The sequence below is a fragment of the Phoenix dactylifera genome, chromosome 4, assembly GCF_051530095.1.
Source record: "Phoenix dactylifera cultivar Ajwa chromosome 4, Ajwa_hap1_PhDact_Kaust_v1.1, whole genome shotgun sequence".
In the NCBI taxonomy this organism is placed as follows: Eukaryota; Viridiplantae; Streptophyta; class Magnoliopsida; order Arecales; family Arecaceae; genus Phoenix; species Phoenix dactylifera.
The window spans coordinates 50,648,829-50,665,017 of NC_143193.1; the positions used below are offsets into that span (position 1 = coordinate 50,648,829).

At 36.6% G+C, this 16,189-nt stretch overlaps 1 protein-coding gene across 1 annotated transcript; it reads left to right on the top strand.

Moving 5' to 3' along the window:
* The first annotated feature begins 133 nt into the window (after positions 1-133).
* ARC5 (P-loop containing nucleoside triphosphate hydrolases superfamily protein) lies at positions 134-15,791 on the top strand. The gene is made up of 17 exons (XM_008783388.5): positions 134-755; positions 1,653-1,817; positions 5,098-5,220; positions 5,379-5,600; positions 7,132-7,265; positions 7,349-7,441; positions 7,709-7,772; positions 7,972-8,020; positions 8,144-8,226; positions 9,248-9,405; positions 9,494-9,554; positions 11,052-11,114; positions 11,195-11,295; positions 12,624-12,681; positions 12,763-13,101; positions 15,262-15,426; positions 15,511-15,791. The coding sequence occupies exons 1-17, from the start codon at positions 381-383 to the stop codon at positions 15,607-15,609; spliced, it is 2,352 nt and encodes a 783-aa protein (XP_008781610.3). The 5' UTR covers positions 134-380; the 3' UTR covers positions 15,610-15,791.
* Positions 15,792-16,189: the final 398 nt, after the last annotated feature.

Below are 16,189 nucleotides of genomic sequence, written 5' to 3' on the forward strand. Positions count from 1 at the left end.
TAAAACATTTTAAAAATATATATAATAAATAAAAATTCAAAAATCGATGATTTCAAAAACTCATGGATGACAGATCCGAAATTTATAGTGAACCGAACTTTCAAGAATGATTACGAATGATCAAACATTACTCGCTGGCAGTCGACACGTGTTCTTGATGATGTATTGTAACTGTCGCATTTGGCTGCAGAAAAATTCCCTGTCCGTCAAAACAATTCTCTACTATTATAATATAATAATAGAGAATTATATTATAAAGGCAAGCCCTCCGAGCCTCATTCATTATCCCGCCCGGAGAAACGGGCTATCGCTTCTACTCGCATCCCAAGTTTCATAACACCGAGCGGGCGACTGAGAGAACTCAAGAAACCCAAGAAACGATGAAGAAGGGCGCCGTCGACCGGAGCGAAGGCGGAGGAGAGGAAGCCGCTGCCGCCGAGGAGGAGGAGGAGGAGTGGGCGTCGTCGGGGAAGCTGTACGAGGCGTACAACGAGCTCCACGGGCTGGCGCAGGAGTTCGAGACTCCGTTCGAGGCGCCGGCGGTGCTGGTCGTAGGGCACCAGACCGACGGGAAGAGCGCCCTCGTGGAGGCCCTCATGGGGTTCCAGTTCAATCACGTCGGCGGCGGCACCAAGACCCGCCGCCCCATCACGCTCCACATGAAGTACAACCCCACCTGCGAGCTCCCCTGGTGCCGCCTCGTCTCCGACGCCGACCCCGCCGTCGCGCACTTCAAATCCCTCGCAGAGATCCAGGTCCTTTCCATTGTTTCTCCTCATTCCCCAAATATCTGCGTCTTTATTCTAAAGAAAGGGGCCTAACTCGATCCTCTCCACTCTCTCCATGAACGAAGAATGCAACGCAGATTATCTTAAAAAGTGATTCTATGATGTTTCTCGAGTAGTCTTTTGGTGTTAATGTGAAGGCATATTAATTACGAAAGTTGAAAAAAGAAAACTATTTTCTTGACAATTGGGAGGTGTTGATCAGACCTTTCACTATCCAGCAACGGGATTGAATTTTTATCTATTTTTTGAGCCAAAAAATTGGATTCTTATCTGGGTTTCTTGAATAAACAATGTGCATTTTCTGATGTTCATTGTTAGGGTTTTAAATTTTTTTCCGTCTTAGTTAACTTTCTAATGTCCGCGATTAGACTTTCTTGAATACATAACGTGCATTTCGTAGTGTTCACAATTTTGGTTGGAAATTGTTCAGTGTAAACTTTTTTTTTTGAACTTGGTTGAACCGTTCAATTTTGCATCAATGAAATTTGACTTTTATTTTTTTTTCTGATTGTAAAATCGGATTCTTATCTGCATTTCATTAAATACATCACATGCATTTCCAGTTGTTGTTATTAAGGGGTTTGAAATTGTTTACTATATTTGACTTTTCTTTAAGAGTTGATCAATCCCATGAGATTGCAGTAACAAAGTTGGATTGTTATCTTCTTTTTGAGAGAAAATTTGGATAGTGCCAATTTTTGGTTGGACCTAATTGCTTAAATAATTATACTGGAGCAATTTAACTCTGCTTCCTATTATTGTTCATCTGTTTCCTTAAATGTTTATCATGAATAAAAGATGCAGTCCTACTGAACCTGTTAATTGCCTCTATTAATTTGTATTCCTGTTTTTAATTGCTTGTAGGCTTATATTGAAGCTGAAAACATGAGGCTGGAGAGTGATCCCTGTCAATTTTCAGAGAAAGAAATCATTATCAAAATAGAGTACAAATACTGTCCAAATCTCACCATGATAGACACTCCAGGTCTTATCATTCCTGCTCCAGGTCGTAAGAATCGAATTTTGCAGGTATGCTGCTATTGTTGCATTTTGTTCATTCATCAAATACTATTACCTGATGCAGTTTGACTCATTGTGTTGCTTGATATCAAGGTCGGCGGAACCGTCCTGAACTGGACGGTTCCGACCGTCTCGAGCCGTACCGGTGGCTCACTGGTATGGTTCCGGCAACGGAAACCAAACCCGTTGCTGGAGTCGGAGAAGGAGAAAGAAAAAGAGAGGGAGCAGGGGAGGAAGGGAGAGGGAGGGCCGCGGGGGGGCGGCGGAGGATGTGCCCTCGCCTGCCGCGGCCAGACCCTGAAAATCGGCCACGCCCTCGCCTGCCGCGGCCTCTGCCGGCGTCTGCCACCCTCCCCCAGCCTCTCTCTCTCTCTTCCTCTCTCCCACGGTACCGTGCCCTTGTCGATACAGGCCTTGCACAGCCCGTGCTGACTCGTGCCGCTGAAAAACCGGTACGGTGCCCAGTCCTCCAACCTTGCTTGATATGCTTGAGTATATTATGATTCAAATTGTAGTTTAATGTTCTAGCTTTACAAATGTGTACCTAAAGATGCTTGTTTTGTATTTTGTTGTGACCTATATCTTGAAATGTAAATAGAAGCTTGCTTTTGAGATTAGTTTGTGTGGACATTCTCCCCTTCTTCTGCATCAGTATTCTTCCATCCATTCTAATATTTTATGATAGGTGTTGACAGCTGATTCTGGAATTTAATAAAGCTGCAATCAGAAGAGCAACATATCTTCAGTTAGCTGGTCATTGCAACATTTCATTTTTATTGATACATATTGATCTTGGTAATGATATCACGAGACAATTTCATAATTTGAGACTCAGCAATGCCTTTGCTTAATAATGAGACTAGATTTCTGCATTTTGAAGTGTCTTAATGTGATGATGTAATTGTAAAAGAAAAATTTATATGCGCACATCTAGTCAGAATGTTGTTGAGCTTTGCATAAATTAATATTATTAAGAGTTAAAAATAAAATAAAGGAGTAATAAACAGTCAAACATTGACTAAGATGGAGACCAAGGCCCGCAAACTGGTAACCCTATGGGTACTTTACTGCTACGGTATGGTATGCACCCATACCGAGACAAGTTCTGACTATTTTTCTCACTTCCAGCCATGGTATCGTCCGAAATCTGATGGTACAAGACAATTTTGCTCAGTTTAGACCGGCTTGGCTCATGCCAACTGAACCTCGGTATCATGCTGATATCTTACTGGTATAATATGGTACAATTGGTAAGGGGCAGTATAGGTTGATATGTAGACATCAATAGACATGTGTGGTTCCAACTTATGTGGTTCCACTTTGGAAGGAAAAATCTTCCTATCATCTTTTCACCATGAGAAAATTTGAGATAAATGCTACAACAGAACCACTTGAATTTAGTCTCATGCTCTAGCCCTGAAAGCCCAAAAATACTCTTTCACTCCTTTCGTAAACCACCAAAGGAAAAGGAGCCTAAAAACATTCTGTAGGACTCATATTATGTAGTGTTTCTGTAGTGCCCCTCCTATTTTGCAGATTTAAACCCAAGCCAATGGCTAGGATGCAAGAAAATATAAGTAAGGAATAAAAGCGTCTGTATGGATCATAATTTGATTGCAAGTCTTTTGGTGAAGAAAGATTCTCCACTACTCATTTTCAACAATTTGTGAAACAACTAGGGATATTTAATTTATATTTGGTCCTTCCTGACTTAGCGAAAAATTATGATACAGTACTAAGAAAAATAATTTGGTGGGATTTAAGAACTAAGGGTATACATAAATAGTATATTGAAATAATTGAAGACGTGAATGTTGGGCCAGGAGGTACTAGGTACACTAAGTGTATTTCCAATTACTATAGACTTGCATCAAGGATCAATACTAAGCCCATATCTTTTTGCATTGATTTTGGATAAAGCTACTGCTAATACTAATATCAAGAAGATGTACCATGGTATTTGTTGTTTACGGCTGATGTAGTGTTGATTGATGAAAAGAAGCCCAGATTAAATACTAAATTAGACTTATGAAAGAAAGCATTTAGAGGATAAAGGTTTAAAGATTAGTAGAACAAAAATAGAGTAAATGGAATGTAAACTTAGTGCGAATGAAAGTGAAGATATGATACTTATTAAGATTAAGGACCAAGAGATATCACAAAATTATCGACTTCATTATTTTAGATCTATTCTACAAAATAATAGGGAGATAGATGAAGATATATGTAATAGAATTAGAGTTACTTTAATTAAGTTGAGAGATGCATCTAGAATATCATGTCATAGGTGCATACCTGAGCAATTTAAGGAAAAATTTTATAGAACAATAGTAGGACATGATATGCTGTATGGATCAGAGTACTGGGTAATAAAGAAAATACATACAAGTGAGTTGTCTGGCAGAAATCAGAATGCCAAGATAGATGCATGGTAAAATTAGAAAATATAAAAGAAGAAATGAAAATATTAGTGGAATGATAAAAGTTGTATAAATTAAGAATAAAGTGAGAAAATCAATTGAAATTATGTGTACATGTACAATGGAAATCTAAGAAGGCTCTAGTAATGAGGGGTACCTTGTTTGTGTTAAAGTTTGTAAGAAAAAGAGAGGAAGGCCTATGATAACATGAACGGAGATTGTGAGGAAGGATATAGAGAAACTTGGAATAATTTTAAAGGTAGTAGGGATACTTGGCGAACGAAGATCCATAAAGCCAACTGAAATAGTTAGGAAAAGGCTTGATGGTTATGATTATTATAATTAGAAACTTCTGTTTGTTAAATGTAAGAATGACAACTGGGAGAACTAATAAGCAGAAGTTACGGAGATAATTATGTATGGTTCCTTTCTCTATATTTGACTCAAAATGTCTCTCTAGCAATCATTTCCCAGTTTAGCATGCAAACTTGAACATGTTTTTTTTTTTTTTTGCCTCGCTGCAACTTTCATTCAGGTTGCTGTTTAATTTCTATTGATGGCATTCCCTTTTTGGGGGGGCATATTACATCTCCCCTTTCTAGACTATCAGAAGATCAGCCTCGTCACTTTTGTTTGAATCAAAATTTGATTACACGAGAGTTTGTGTCTTTATTTTTTTAATTAATTATTTTACAACTAATATTCTACTTCCCCTGGAGTTGATCTTGAATTCTAGAGGCTGGGGCTTAAGTTCGTGGATGCTGAGGTTATGTTTTTTTTAACAGTCAAACCAAGAAGTTGGATTTACAGGACCTCATCAGCCAACATGTCGCTCGGTTTATTAATTTTCTTGATTGGAGTCTATGCAGGGGCAAGCTCGTGCAGTGGAGGCACTTGTGCGTGCTAAGATGCAACATAAAGAGTTCATCATATTATGCCTTGAAGATTGCAGTGATTGGAGTAATGCCACTACACGGAGAGCAGTTATGCAAGTTAGTATACTTTCCTTTTGGCAGTTTATGCTTCTCATTTTTGTTAATTTTTTCCTTGCTTTAGTAGACTGATCAATAATTGATTGCACTATAAGTTCAATTTTTCTATCATTTGAGTTAAATTTGTAATTAATATCTCATTTCCTCATTTGGTGCAGATTGATCCTGAACTATCAAGGACAGTCATAGTCTCCACAAAGCTTGACACAAAAATTCCTCAATTTGCACGATCTTCAGATGTCGAAGTTTTTCTTAAACCACCTGTTTGTATGTTGGATGGTTGTTTATTGGGTGACTCACCCTTCTTCACTTCTGTGCCCTCTGGAAGAGTTGGTCCTGGGCATGAAGCTGTTTACAGATCAAACGAGGAATTTAAGAAAGTTCAGCTTCTTTATATCTTAATACTTTGAATTTTGATTTTATACTTCTTCCAGTTTGGAGTTTTTTTCTATCAAATTACTCACAAGCACTTTGAAATACATGAAGCTAATAGAGATCATGAACTATTTAATTTTTCTTATTCCCTACAAAGGCTGTGATATCCATGTAATAAGCTACCATTTTGAATTTGTTGAAATGCAAATTCATGTCACTTCACATGAACCCAGACTTGTGTGACTAATTACATGGCAATTTGTAACCCAAGGTGGTTGTTTATGAGAGATGATAGGTGGAGAGAAGTCTTGAAATGATGAGATGAAATAGCTGAAGAGCTATGGTAGTTTAGGACTAGAAAACCACTCTTGGTGGTTTATTTTTCGACCTATGGTCGTGATCATAATTATGACCCCATAGGTTAATCACTTTTCTGGACTCACCTTTTTTTACTATTCTTCAAAATAATAAGAAAAAATGTGTTTTAAGGTTGAAATTTAGTATTTCGTTGTAAAATATTGCAGTCTTTAGAGTTCTACCCACAGACTAGCTTGTTAAACTACTGTACACGGAAACATATGTGGGAACACATTATAATTTCAAGGACTTTTGTAGTCTGCATGGTAGGCACTAATTATGAGGTCAATATGAAACACTATCTGATGCACCACCACCCAAGGGTAGTTGACACTAGAACTAGATGATGTTATATGGGCTATGGTCAACCATATCATGTGTTTATAGGGACAACTAATCTAAAAGAGGCAAGGTTTGCTGTACCGAGCATAACATACTATGTTGGTACTGAATCGGTACATGGTACCATTACTGACACTCGGTATGCTAAATCTTATCGTACTGTACCGTGTACCGACACTATAATAGGATGGTACCGGTATGGAGTTCGGTACCCGAGATGGCGAACCTTGAAGAGAGGACTTAAATCTCCTCATATGTCTTATAGGTTAGGTTGTTGTAAATACTATGCCACTACCATGAAAAGTTTAATGTGTTTGAAGTCAGATTTTATATTCAGTTCTATCACTAGACATAGAGACTACTTAATTTGGAACAAAGCTAAAGATGGAGATTAAATTAGGTTTTGTAGTACATTTATTAATTTTGAAGCAGTAAATGTTAGGACTAGTGGGGGTGTTTTTAGTCGTACGTCAGCTATGCACTAGGTAGACCTTGGATACATATAAAGCCAAGGAACCTAACCAATACCTTCTGGCTAGCCTTTCTGGGTAAGGTCCTACATTGTTACAGTAAAATGAATTGGTGAAGTAGCTTGGTTAGAATATCAGATATTATCTTGTGGGCATAGCTGATTGTGAAGTAACCTATATATGTAGAGTTATATGTCAATCTTATTTTAGTCCTGTTATACAAAACATAGCTTTGGTTTTCTTATTAAATAATAGTATTGTATTGATTTTATATGCAAAAATGTACACTAGCAATTCTTTCCTAATATTGTTGGTATTCCTCATATTTTATCTTCATTTCTCTCTGTTTTTTTGAGTGCCAATGCAGGCCATTTCTTTGAGAGAGCTGGAAGATGTTGCTTCTTTAGAGGAAAAATTAGGTAGATCATTGTCAAAGGAGGAAAGAAGTAGAATAGGTGTGAGCAGCCTTAGGTTATTTTTGGAAGAATTGCTGCAGAAAAGGTACAGAGGTTCTTTTGTTCCATCTAATTTGCTGGGAGTAGCTTGAAACTTGAATTTGCTAATGCTAATTTTTTGGGGCAAAGGTACTTGGAGAGTGTTCCACTAATTATTCCACTTTTAGAAAAGGAATTCCGGAGCACAACAAGGAAGCTAAGTGATGTCAATAAAGAACTCAGGTTCACAGTTTTGTACCTTTTTGACTAGTTAAGATATTGTTGTCTTCCTACTTATAAGCCTTTGACATGGCAATTTTTATTATCTGTGTGCGTGATATTCTGTTATTAATGGGCTGTGCATCTACTCTAAAACTTTATGGGGTTTAAAGTCTGAATTTTTCTCCGGTTTAACTCTCCTATGTTTGTGTGAGATCTAAATTATATCATACAGTTAATGGAGAAGCTATTGTGCTTTTTTCACTTCATTGTATGTCTATCTGCATGCAGCAATTTGGATGAAGTAAAACTGAAGGAGAAGGGACGTGCATTCCATGATTCATTATTGACAAAGGTTTCTGTCAGTTTATGCATTTAGATATAAGCAGATGAAGTATATGTTTAATTTTAGGAGTTCATAATAATCTTATTTTGTAAATTTGCTGTATGCGTCCAATGGTGTTATATTGGTAAAATATATGGTCCTATTCACATGTTCAAACTGATCAGTCTTCTACAAAGCTGTGCTGATAGCAGGATCCATCTTCTTTCAGTTATCATTGCTGTTGAAAGGAACAGTGGTAGCACCTCCTGATAAATTTGGTAAGCTCGTATTCTTTCTTTCAGGATAAGGAAAAATGCTTGATATCATTTAAATTCTGCTGGTATATCTTTAGCAATTGTTTGTGCAAAGAAATTATCTGCAATATTTCATTCTGGTTGCAGGGGAAACTTTGCAGGATGAAAGGACTAGCGGAGGAACTTTTATAGGAACTGACAGTCTCCAGTTTCCTCACAAGATGATGCCTGTAAGTTGTGGTAATCTGGTTTAGGTACTGAAATTTAAACTGCCGGTAAGCTATCTCAGACTAGAAACGCTATTATGCGGAACGGCACCTGAAGTCGTTACGAAGTTTTCTGTAAATTTCTGCAGAACTATAAAAACTAAGCTGAGAATAATAAATCAAGTTTGAAAAAGGTTATGGACATCTTTAGGATTTTGACATTGTTAGGGTTTGGAATATCATGTATAAATAAAATAAACAATGGTACTCAACAGCTACTGACATTATTTTTCTAGTTAATGGATAAGGCTTTTATGCATGTGATAGGGAAACCGAATCCTTCCAATAGAGTGAAATTTCATTTCCAGTGACTAGTTCGAGGATTACCTGTTCATTTCAGCTACCTCTCTCAAGCTTTTGAACTTTGAACAGAACTCATTCTTTTTATCGGCCAGCTGAGCCAAGTACAGAGAACTTGAGGAAAGTCTCATTATAAACTCTCAATTTTCTGGTTATATGGTACGCATTCATAGTTCACCATGCATTTCACAGTAATGTGTCTAAAGGTGATATTTTGGCAAGGGCAACACCTTTTGGACATAAAACAGTGTATCAGGTAAATATAAATGTGAACTGTTTATCAGTCAGTCATACATATGTTATATATGCACAGATAGAAGGGGGGTGGCAGTACGAGAGTTTTCTCCTTTTTCTTTTCTCCTTTCCTTTTTTTTAAAGTGTGCTGGTGGGGGGAGGGGATGGGGCTAGCAAGTTGGAGCTCTTTTGTGTTTTTTCTGGTAGAAGGAGTTCTTCTCTTTCATTAGTACTAGTTTACAACTATATGTCATTGTTACATATTTGACTAGCCGCAAATCTTAGGTTTTCGTTGTTGGAATCAAAAGGTATTTAACTTTGATAGATGCCATGATATTTTGATAAGTTTTAGATATTTTGTTTATTTTGGTTTCTCTTCTAAGATTTACTCAGCATATGTCATGCACTTGACAATTATATTTTTATCTTCCTGATGACATTTTGTGCTCAGAATGCTGGGATGCGACTTTATGGCGGTGCACAATATCATCGTGCAATGGCAGAATTTCGTCTTGTGGTTGGAGGTGTCAAATGTCCTCCAATTACCAGGGAAGAGATTGTAAATGCATGCGGCGTTGAGGACATCCATGATGGAACAAATTATTCTAGGTTCTTTTAGCCTCCTTTTTCATTTATGGGAGCATTATTTATTTCTTTAATGCAATAAATCTTGTTTTTCAAAATCTTGTAATCTTAGGACTGCTTGCGTAATTGCTGTTGCAAAAGCTCGGGACACATTTGAGCCTTTCCTTCATCAGGTTCATGGTTCAACATCATTCTCTTTATTCATATTAAGCATGTATAAGTTGCATTATTTTGGTCTTCTGCAGTGATATCGGATGAGATTGGTTGTTTTGGTATTTCAGTCAAGTGCCAACCGCAAACTGTTCATTAGTAGTTCAAACATACGTGCATTAATTTATCTATAATGCTAACAATTGAAAAGCATTATGCTTTATGTGAAAAAATAGATTTTCATTTGCCTGTTATCTGCTATATGTAATATGCTCTGCTGTAAGAGACACCATTTATGGTGTTTACAATAAAAAGGCATATGTTTTAACTACTAGTGATGTAAATAATTAGTGAATAAAATAGCTAGGTTGTAACTGAATGCACTTTCACCATTCATGCTGATTTAAGATGGCACGGGACCCCATTAATGCACACCTTGCGAGTGCTGATGAGGCCATTTCTATATCCTTACCTGTTACCATCTTTGGGTATAGCAAAAGAGAGGTTTTGAAATATTACATGTATCTAGGATGTATATAATGAACAGTTTGTTGGATCAGTTGCTTTCTAATTTGATAGAATTCATAAAACCTTTGCTAATTGTTATATCGGACTTGAAAACTTCCGGGCATAGGTGTCAATAGTTGATATGTGACCATGATGACATTATGCTTTGCTGCTTTGAAGTGTCAAGGATGGACATTCAATGCCTAGGAGTGCACAAGTCAGAACATGGCAAGAAACCTAGATTTTGTGTCCATGTAAAACTGATGTTTGCCAATTTGCATGCATTTGTTTATAGGTATATACAAGTAACTTGCTTTTTAAAAGATTTATCTTATTTTTAGGTATTTGAAATTTTGATGATTTTCCTGTAATTTTTGCAGGATTTTGAGGAGTTCATCTGAATTTCTAAATTTCAAACTTTCTGACTCATCATTCTTGCACTTCTGTTCTCTCCAACGTGCCTTTAACCCAAATAACCATATATAGTTAATTCCACTCTTCCACACCACCTTCCACATAACCTTTCATTGTATTATTTATTCTGATAATATGGATGCTTTACTCCTCTCACATGCTTTAAAACTCTGATTGCCCAGCAAGTTTTTACTGTTTATAATAGGTCTATATAGTATATATAATATGTCTATAAAGATTCTTTCTCATTATTAAAATTTTTTCATGTACATTTGAAATGCCATTGTAGTTGATTTTCTTTTCTTTGTTTTTTTTCCCTTTTTGTGCATAAATTTCTGACATGGTATCAGCTACACTGAGAATGTTGGGCAAAAAGCTGCTTAAGTAAATCATAGAGCATGTCTTTCACGTCTGCAGATGTCATGCCCTATTAATATGTTGTCCATACCTTTCACATGATATGCCTGCTGATAAATATGCTTTCAGCTTGTAAATAAAGAACAAATTGACACTTGCATGAATAAGACCTCTATCGAAGCTTATGTTGATTTCTGATATTTACATATTATAATTTTAACCTGTTTCCTTTTTTGCAACAGTTAGGCTTTAGGCTTTTATACATATTGAAGAGGTTGCTTCCCATCTCTGTATATCTATTGCAGGTATGATTTTCCCTTGATATCTGAATAATGGTAAAGATTTTCAACTTTTATCTTATTAACTGATAACTGGCTTTCAACAGAAAGATGGTGAGTATCTTAGCAGTCATGAAGTATTTTTAAGGCGCGTTGAGATTGCATTCAATAACTTTGCCGAAGTTACTGAACGAGCATGCCGTGATAAGTAATCATTTTCACAATCTCTGCTTTTTCTTGGATTTTCTTTCTGCCATTTTACCGACGGTATTCCTTCATTGGGTTCATATAATGAAAGAAGTAACTCTTGTAGTTTGTTTGAGAAAATTGATGTTTGGACTTGATAATCATGCTGTGCATGGAATGGTCTGGTGCAGTGGTTCTCTAGAACTGATCTGACTTAGGTCAGGCTCGGGCTGGCATTTACAGCCAGATGCGTTGTCTAGGCTCAAGTTCTAGGAAAAAGTTCTGGGCATGGTACATAAACATTTAGCCTGTAAGGTTGTTGTAGTATGTACATAAACAGAAATCAGAGTCTAGTGCAGCTTAGGTTTCCCCAACATTTTTAAATGATCTCAAAAGCTTCCGTCAATAGAAGTTATAACCCATCCCTTTGTTTTGGTTGTGACTGTAAAACCAGAGCCAAGATTCTCTATGGATTGCCAAGCTGACCAACCTATAGGAGTGAATTGAATTAGGCCACTTAAAAATTATATTTGCCCATCTAGGCTCTTCTTCTAATGTTAAATGGATCTGAGGTGGCTTTGGACATGGGAACAGCTCAATTGTCTCCTTTCAGACAGCATACAGCTTTATGAGCTAATTTGTCACACCACCATTTGCTGGTCAATTGGGACTCAAAAGGCCACACAGGATGCTGGCATATAGTTTGATCTCCTCTTGATTTGGCCTAGCTGTATCAGTTAAAGGACCATCCTGACATGCTAATTCAACCTCAACATGTCAGCTCATAATGTTTTATTTTGTCTGAAATAAAGCAACTTAGCTGTTTCCCTGGATTTGACCTCCTTACAAGCAGTCAGGAAATGCTTGCAAAAATCTGCCTAGGATACCCCACCTGCTCTGGAACCTAGCACCTGTACATTGTTCGACGTATTCTTCACTAAGTCTTCTATGAACGTATGCCATTGATACCAAATTTCATATGAGACCAAGTTCAGTTCAAATTTGATTTCTACTTTTTTTTTGACTTTTTGAACTTACATTTCATGTTCCTGCTAAGGATGACCACCAAATAAGAAGCCCATGCTCCTGCCCTAATTCTTATGCTATTGTTGCCAGCTCCTGAACTAACTTTCACACCTCGTCCTGCTTGTGCCACCAAGCTATTTCATGTTAACATGCAATAGTAATATGGGCTTGCCAAGCTCAAGTTTGCTTGTGTAAAATGTTGTTATGTTTGTTAATATGCTGATTCTAGATATAGCAATGTTTCAAAGAGAGTTTTTATTTGTGAAATAAGTGCATAAATTGATATGAAGACATGCACTTAAGAGTTTTCTTTATGTGATGCAGATGCATGGAGGATTTAGTAAGCACCACTCGTTATGTCACTTGGTCCCTCCATAACAAGGTCAGGATTTTTATCTCGGAAACGGTAATATGCTTGGCATGAGTTGCTATTATATACCTTTTTTGCATAAACTACTTGCAGAATCGTGCTGGATTACGTCAATTCCTGGACTCATTTTCTGGCACAGAGCATTCTTCTAACGGAAATTCCACTTGTTTGGGTGGTCTGCAAGAGTCATCCTTTGGATCAAATGACAATAAACATGAAAGATTGAAGACAGATTTAAAACCTAACCATGGGACACAAGGTGTCGACTCGAATTCCTGTAGTCCCCTAGTGGAGACAAGACTGGTTGATCTTTTAGATAGCACACTTTGGAACCGAAGGTTGGCTCCTTCATCTGAAAGAATTGTTTTTGCACTAGTACATCAGATTTTCCATGGGATTAAGGAACACTTTTTGGTGTCTACTGAATTGAAGGTTTGTATCTGCATTTTCCTTGGTCTTTGTTATTTTTGACTGATTTCCGTGTTCTTGCCTTGCATATTAGTTATGCAAATAAAAAGATCTAACTTATAAAACCCATTCAGATGTTGATCTATCATTTTATTTGTCTTGGTCAATGGACTTCTGTCAGAGTTTTCTTTCCTGCACCTTATACTTAATACTGCTTTCTATATTCTTGTCTTGATGTATTTAGCTCTGATTGTCCATATCAAATAATTTTGCAGTCAAATCATGCTTTAAGCTCTTTTAGATTTCTTCTTGCTGTTGTTTTATGTATACGACATTATATACTGCATAAGTGGCATTGCATGCGAAGGAATCATGAGAACTTTTGGTAAAATAAGATCCTGCTTTAGGTTTTGTATTACTTCTTCATGTGGGAACTGTATCTATAATAATTTAAGAGTAAGGAGGCTTATGACCTGCAAAATCAAGATTAGAATTCGTATGCGCAAATGAAAGGTCGGAATTGGATGCATCAAGGAACTAACATTACTGAGGGACTCTTAATGTTCTTTGTGAATCAAATAGTTGCTAGAAATATTACTGATGTATAAATGGGTTGGAAAGTGGATGTTCAGATTGCTGAATAAAGTATATCAATCTAACAATCTTTGAACATATATTTATAAGCCAGAGTATTTGTATAATGAAACCTACTGCTTGAACTGCATAGTAGGAGAAAGGGCTGCTTACAGGAAGGTTCTACTCATGGGAAAACTACTGTCTTTGATTTGGTGATGGCTTGATAATTGGGTAGTAGTCTAACGAATCATCAAGCAAGTGAAATTTTTTTAGCAATTTAAGAAATTTTCAGTGCTGTGGAGAAAGTTTTCACATTCTCTAAATTATGGCAGCTATGGATGTTTAGTAGATATTTTATGATTATTATTTTGTTCCTTTAGTAGAATCCTCAACTCAGAACTTCTGAAAATTAACTCTATCTCTTTTATCAGTTTTGCCATCATTTTATACTCTTGCTCTTTGAAGTACCTGATTTTCTGTCTCCACTTTCTTCTTTAATGTAGATAATCTTCTGCGTATAATATAAATCATGATATGCTGAATAATGAGCCTTACTGGTTTGTCTTTACTTTATTAGCTCCTTTGTTTTTTTAAAAAAATAAAAGAAACTCTTCTGTCATATGCTTTTTTTATATTTTTTATAAGTACATCTTTCCAACAAGGAACTTTTTTTCCTTTGATTACCTTTAGGACACTAATGCATGTTATTTGCTTCTATACACTTCTATGCTTTTCTTTTATAAAAAGAAGAATGAATGCCTCTCATATTCTATAACTTTCAATGATCAAGTTTTCCACTAATAAGTTCTCTCGGAAGGTTGTGATGATCCAAGTCACTACTTTCATTGATATGGTCTCTCTATTTGCACCTATCATATATATGCATAATTGCTAGCCCATATAGTCAGACTATCTCTGCATGTCCATTGCAGACTTTCGCATGTTATTCTGCTGCTCCTTTAGGAAGGTAAAATGTCACTCATTCCATCCAGTCATAAAGGACACTTCTACTCCTGGAAAAAATTTTATGCTATTGTTAGATCAAGAAACACCACAAACTTGACTAATAACTTCTCCTATTGCATTCCTTTTCAAAACCCTTGCTAATCATGCAGATTTTGTATTCTTTGCTTTGTTATGCACAGCTTTTAAGACACAATTGTTAATATCTTTTCCCATATCAATCTCTCATAGTAATTTAATAATCTCCTTAAAATTCCATCTTAAATGCATTCTACTCTGTTTTGTTTAGCTGGCTGTCAATATGGGACTGTTGTTCATGATGTCTCGTACATCCCCTAAATTATCTATGAAAACTTATGTAAAACTATATCAGTCTTGCTATCAACCGCTGGTGCTGCTTTTAGAATTGGATCACATTTTATCCTGTTGCTGCAATACTTTGAATTTGTCTGACAGCTTGTAGGTTTTATCCACTAATATGAAACTATCACTTAACAAATTTGAGCAGGCACTTACATAATTGCACGCCAAATTTGATTAGGCACTTGCATAGCTGCAACTCCCCTTCCGCACCAAAAAAGTAAATCATTGTGTTTGTCGAACAAGGTTTCCCTTCTCATATTTTTCCTCAATTGTATTTTGTAGTTTAATTGCTTTCTCCTTATGCCGGTGGTTGACAAGTTGCCAGCCCTTCTACGAGAAGACCTAGAGTCTGCATTTGAAGATGACTTGGATAACATCTTTGACATCACCCAGCTACGCCACTCACTCGGGCAGTGCAAGAGGGATTTGGAGATTGAGTTGAAACGGGTATAATCTACTTCTAAAGCATTTAACATATTAGGTATCTCATGAGATCTCTATTGACCCAAAAAAATTGGTTTTCATCTGCAGATACAGAGGCTTAAGGAGAAGTTTAGAGAGATAAATCAGCAATTGAATTCCCACCAGATTTGGCCAAAGAGAATTTCCACTGTAAAACCACGTTGCTGATGTTAGACAAATCTCATTCAAATCATATCCACCAGGCGTGACTTGCGTTGGTTTAGTTTGTCAAAACTTACTCCAGCTGTGGTTGGCACCTCCCAGCTCTTGGGAAATCCTGAGCTAGACTATGGATTGTGGTACACCACTGAATTTCTCAAAAAGATCACGACCATTCTTCATTTGCATCAGATATAATTGCTGCTATCATTTCAATTAGCCCAGTTCTATACGAAGAATCTTATATCATTTTGCATCTTGAAGAGGAGAGCATGCACCATATGTTTATTTTTCATTTTGTTAGCTAGTTAATAAGCAGCTTTAGTTGTCGGCAGCCTTTTCTTCATCAGCAGGTTTATGGATTATATACCTAATCTCAGCTGAAAAGGTTGCACAAATAAAAGGGTATATGAATTAGGATATGATTCCTGTTTTTCTTGGGCATATTTGATAGTCTAGGTGTAGAGAAAAGTGTGTACCATCAGGGGAATTTGAGATGTCCCGAGCCTGTCATCTATATAATTTAAGCTCGATATCAGAATTATATTTTAATTGTATAGTTGAAATATATTATATCAACATAAATTAT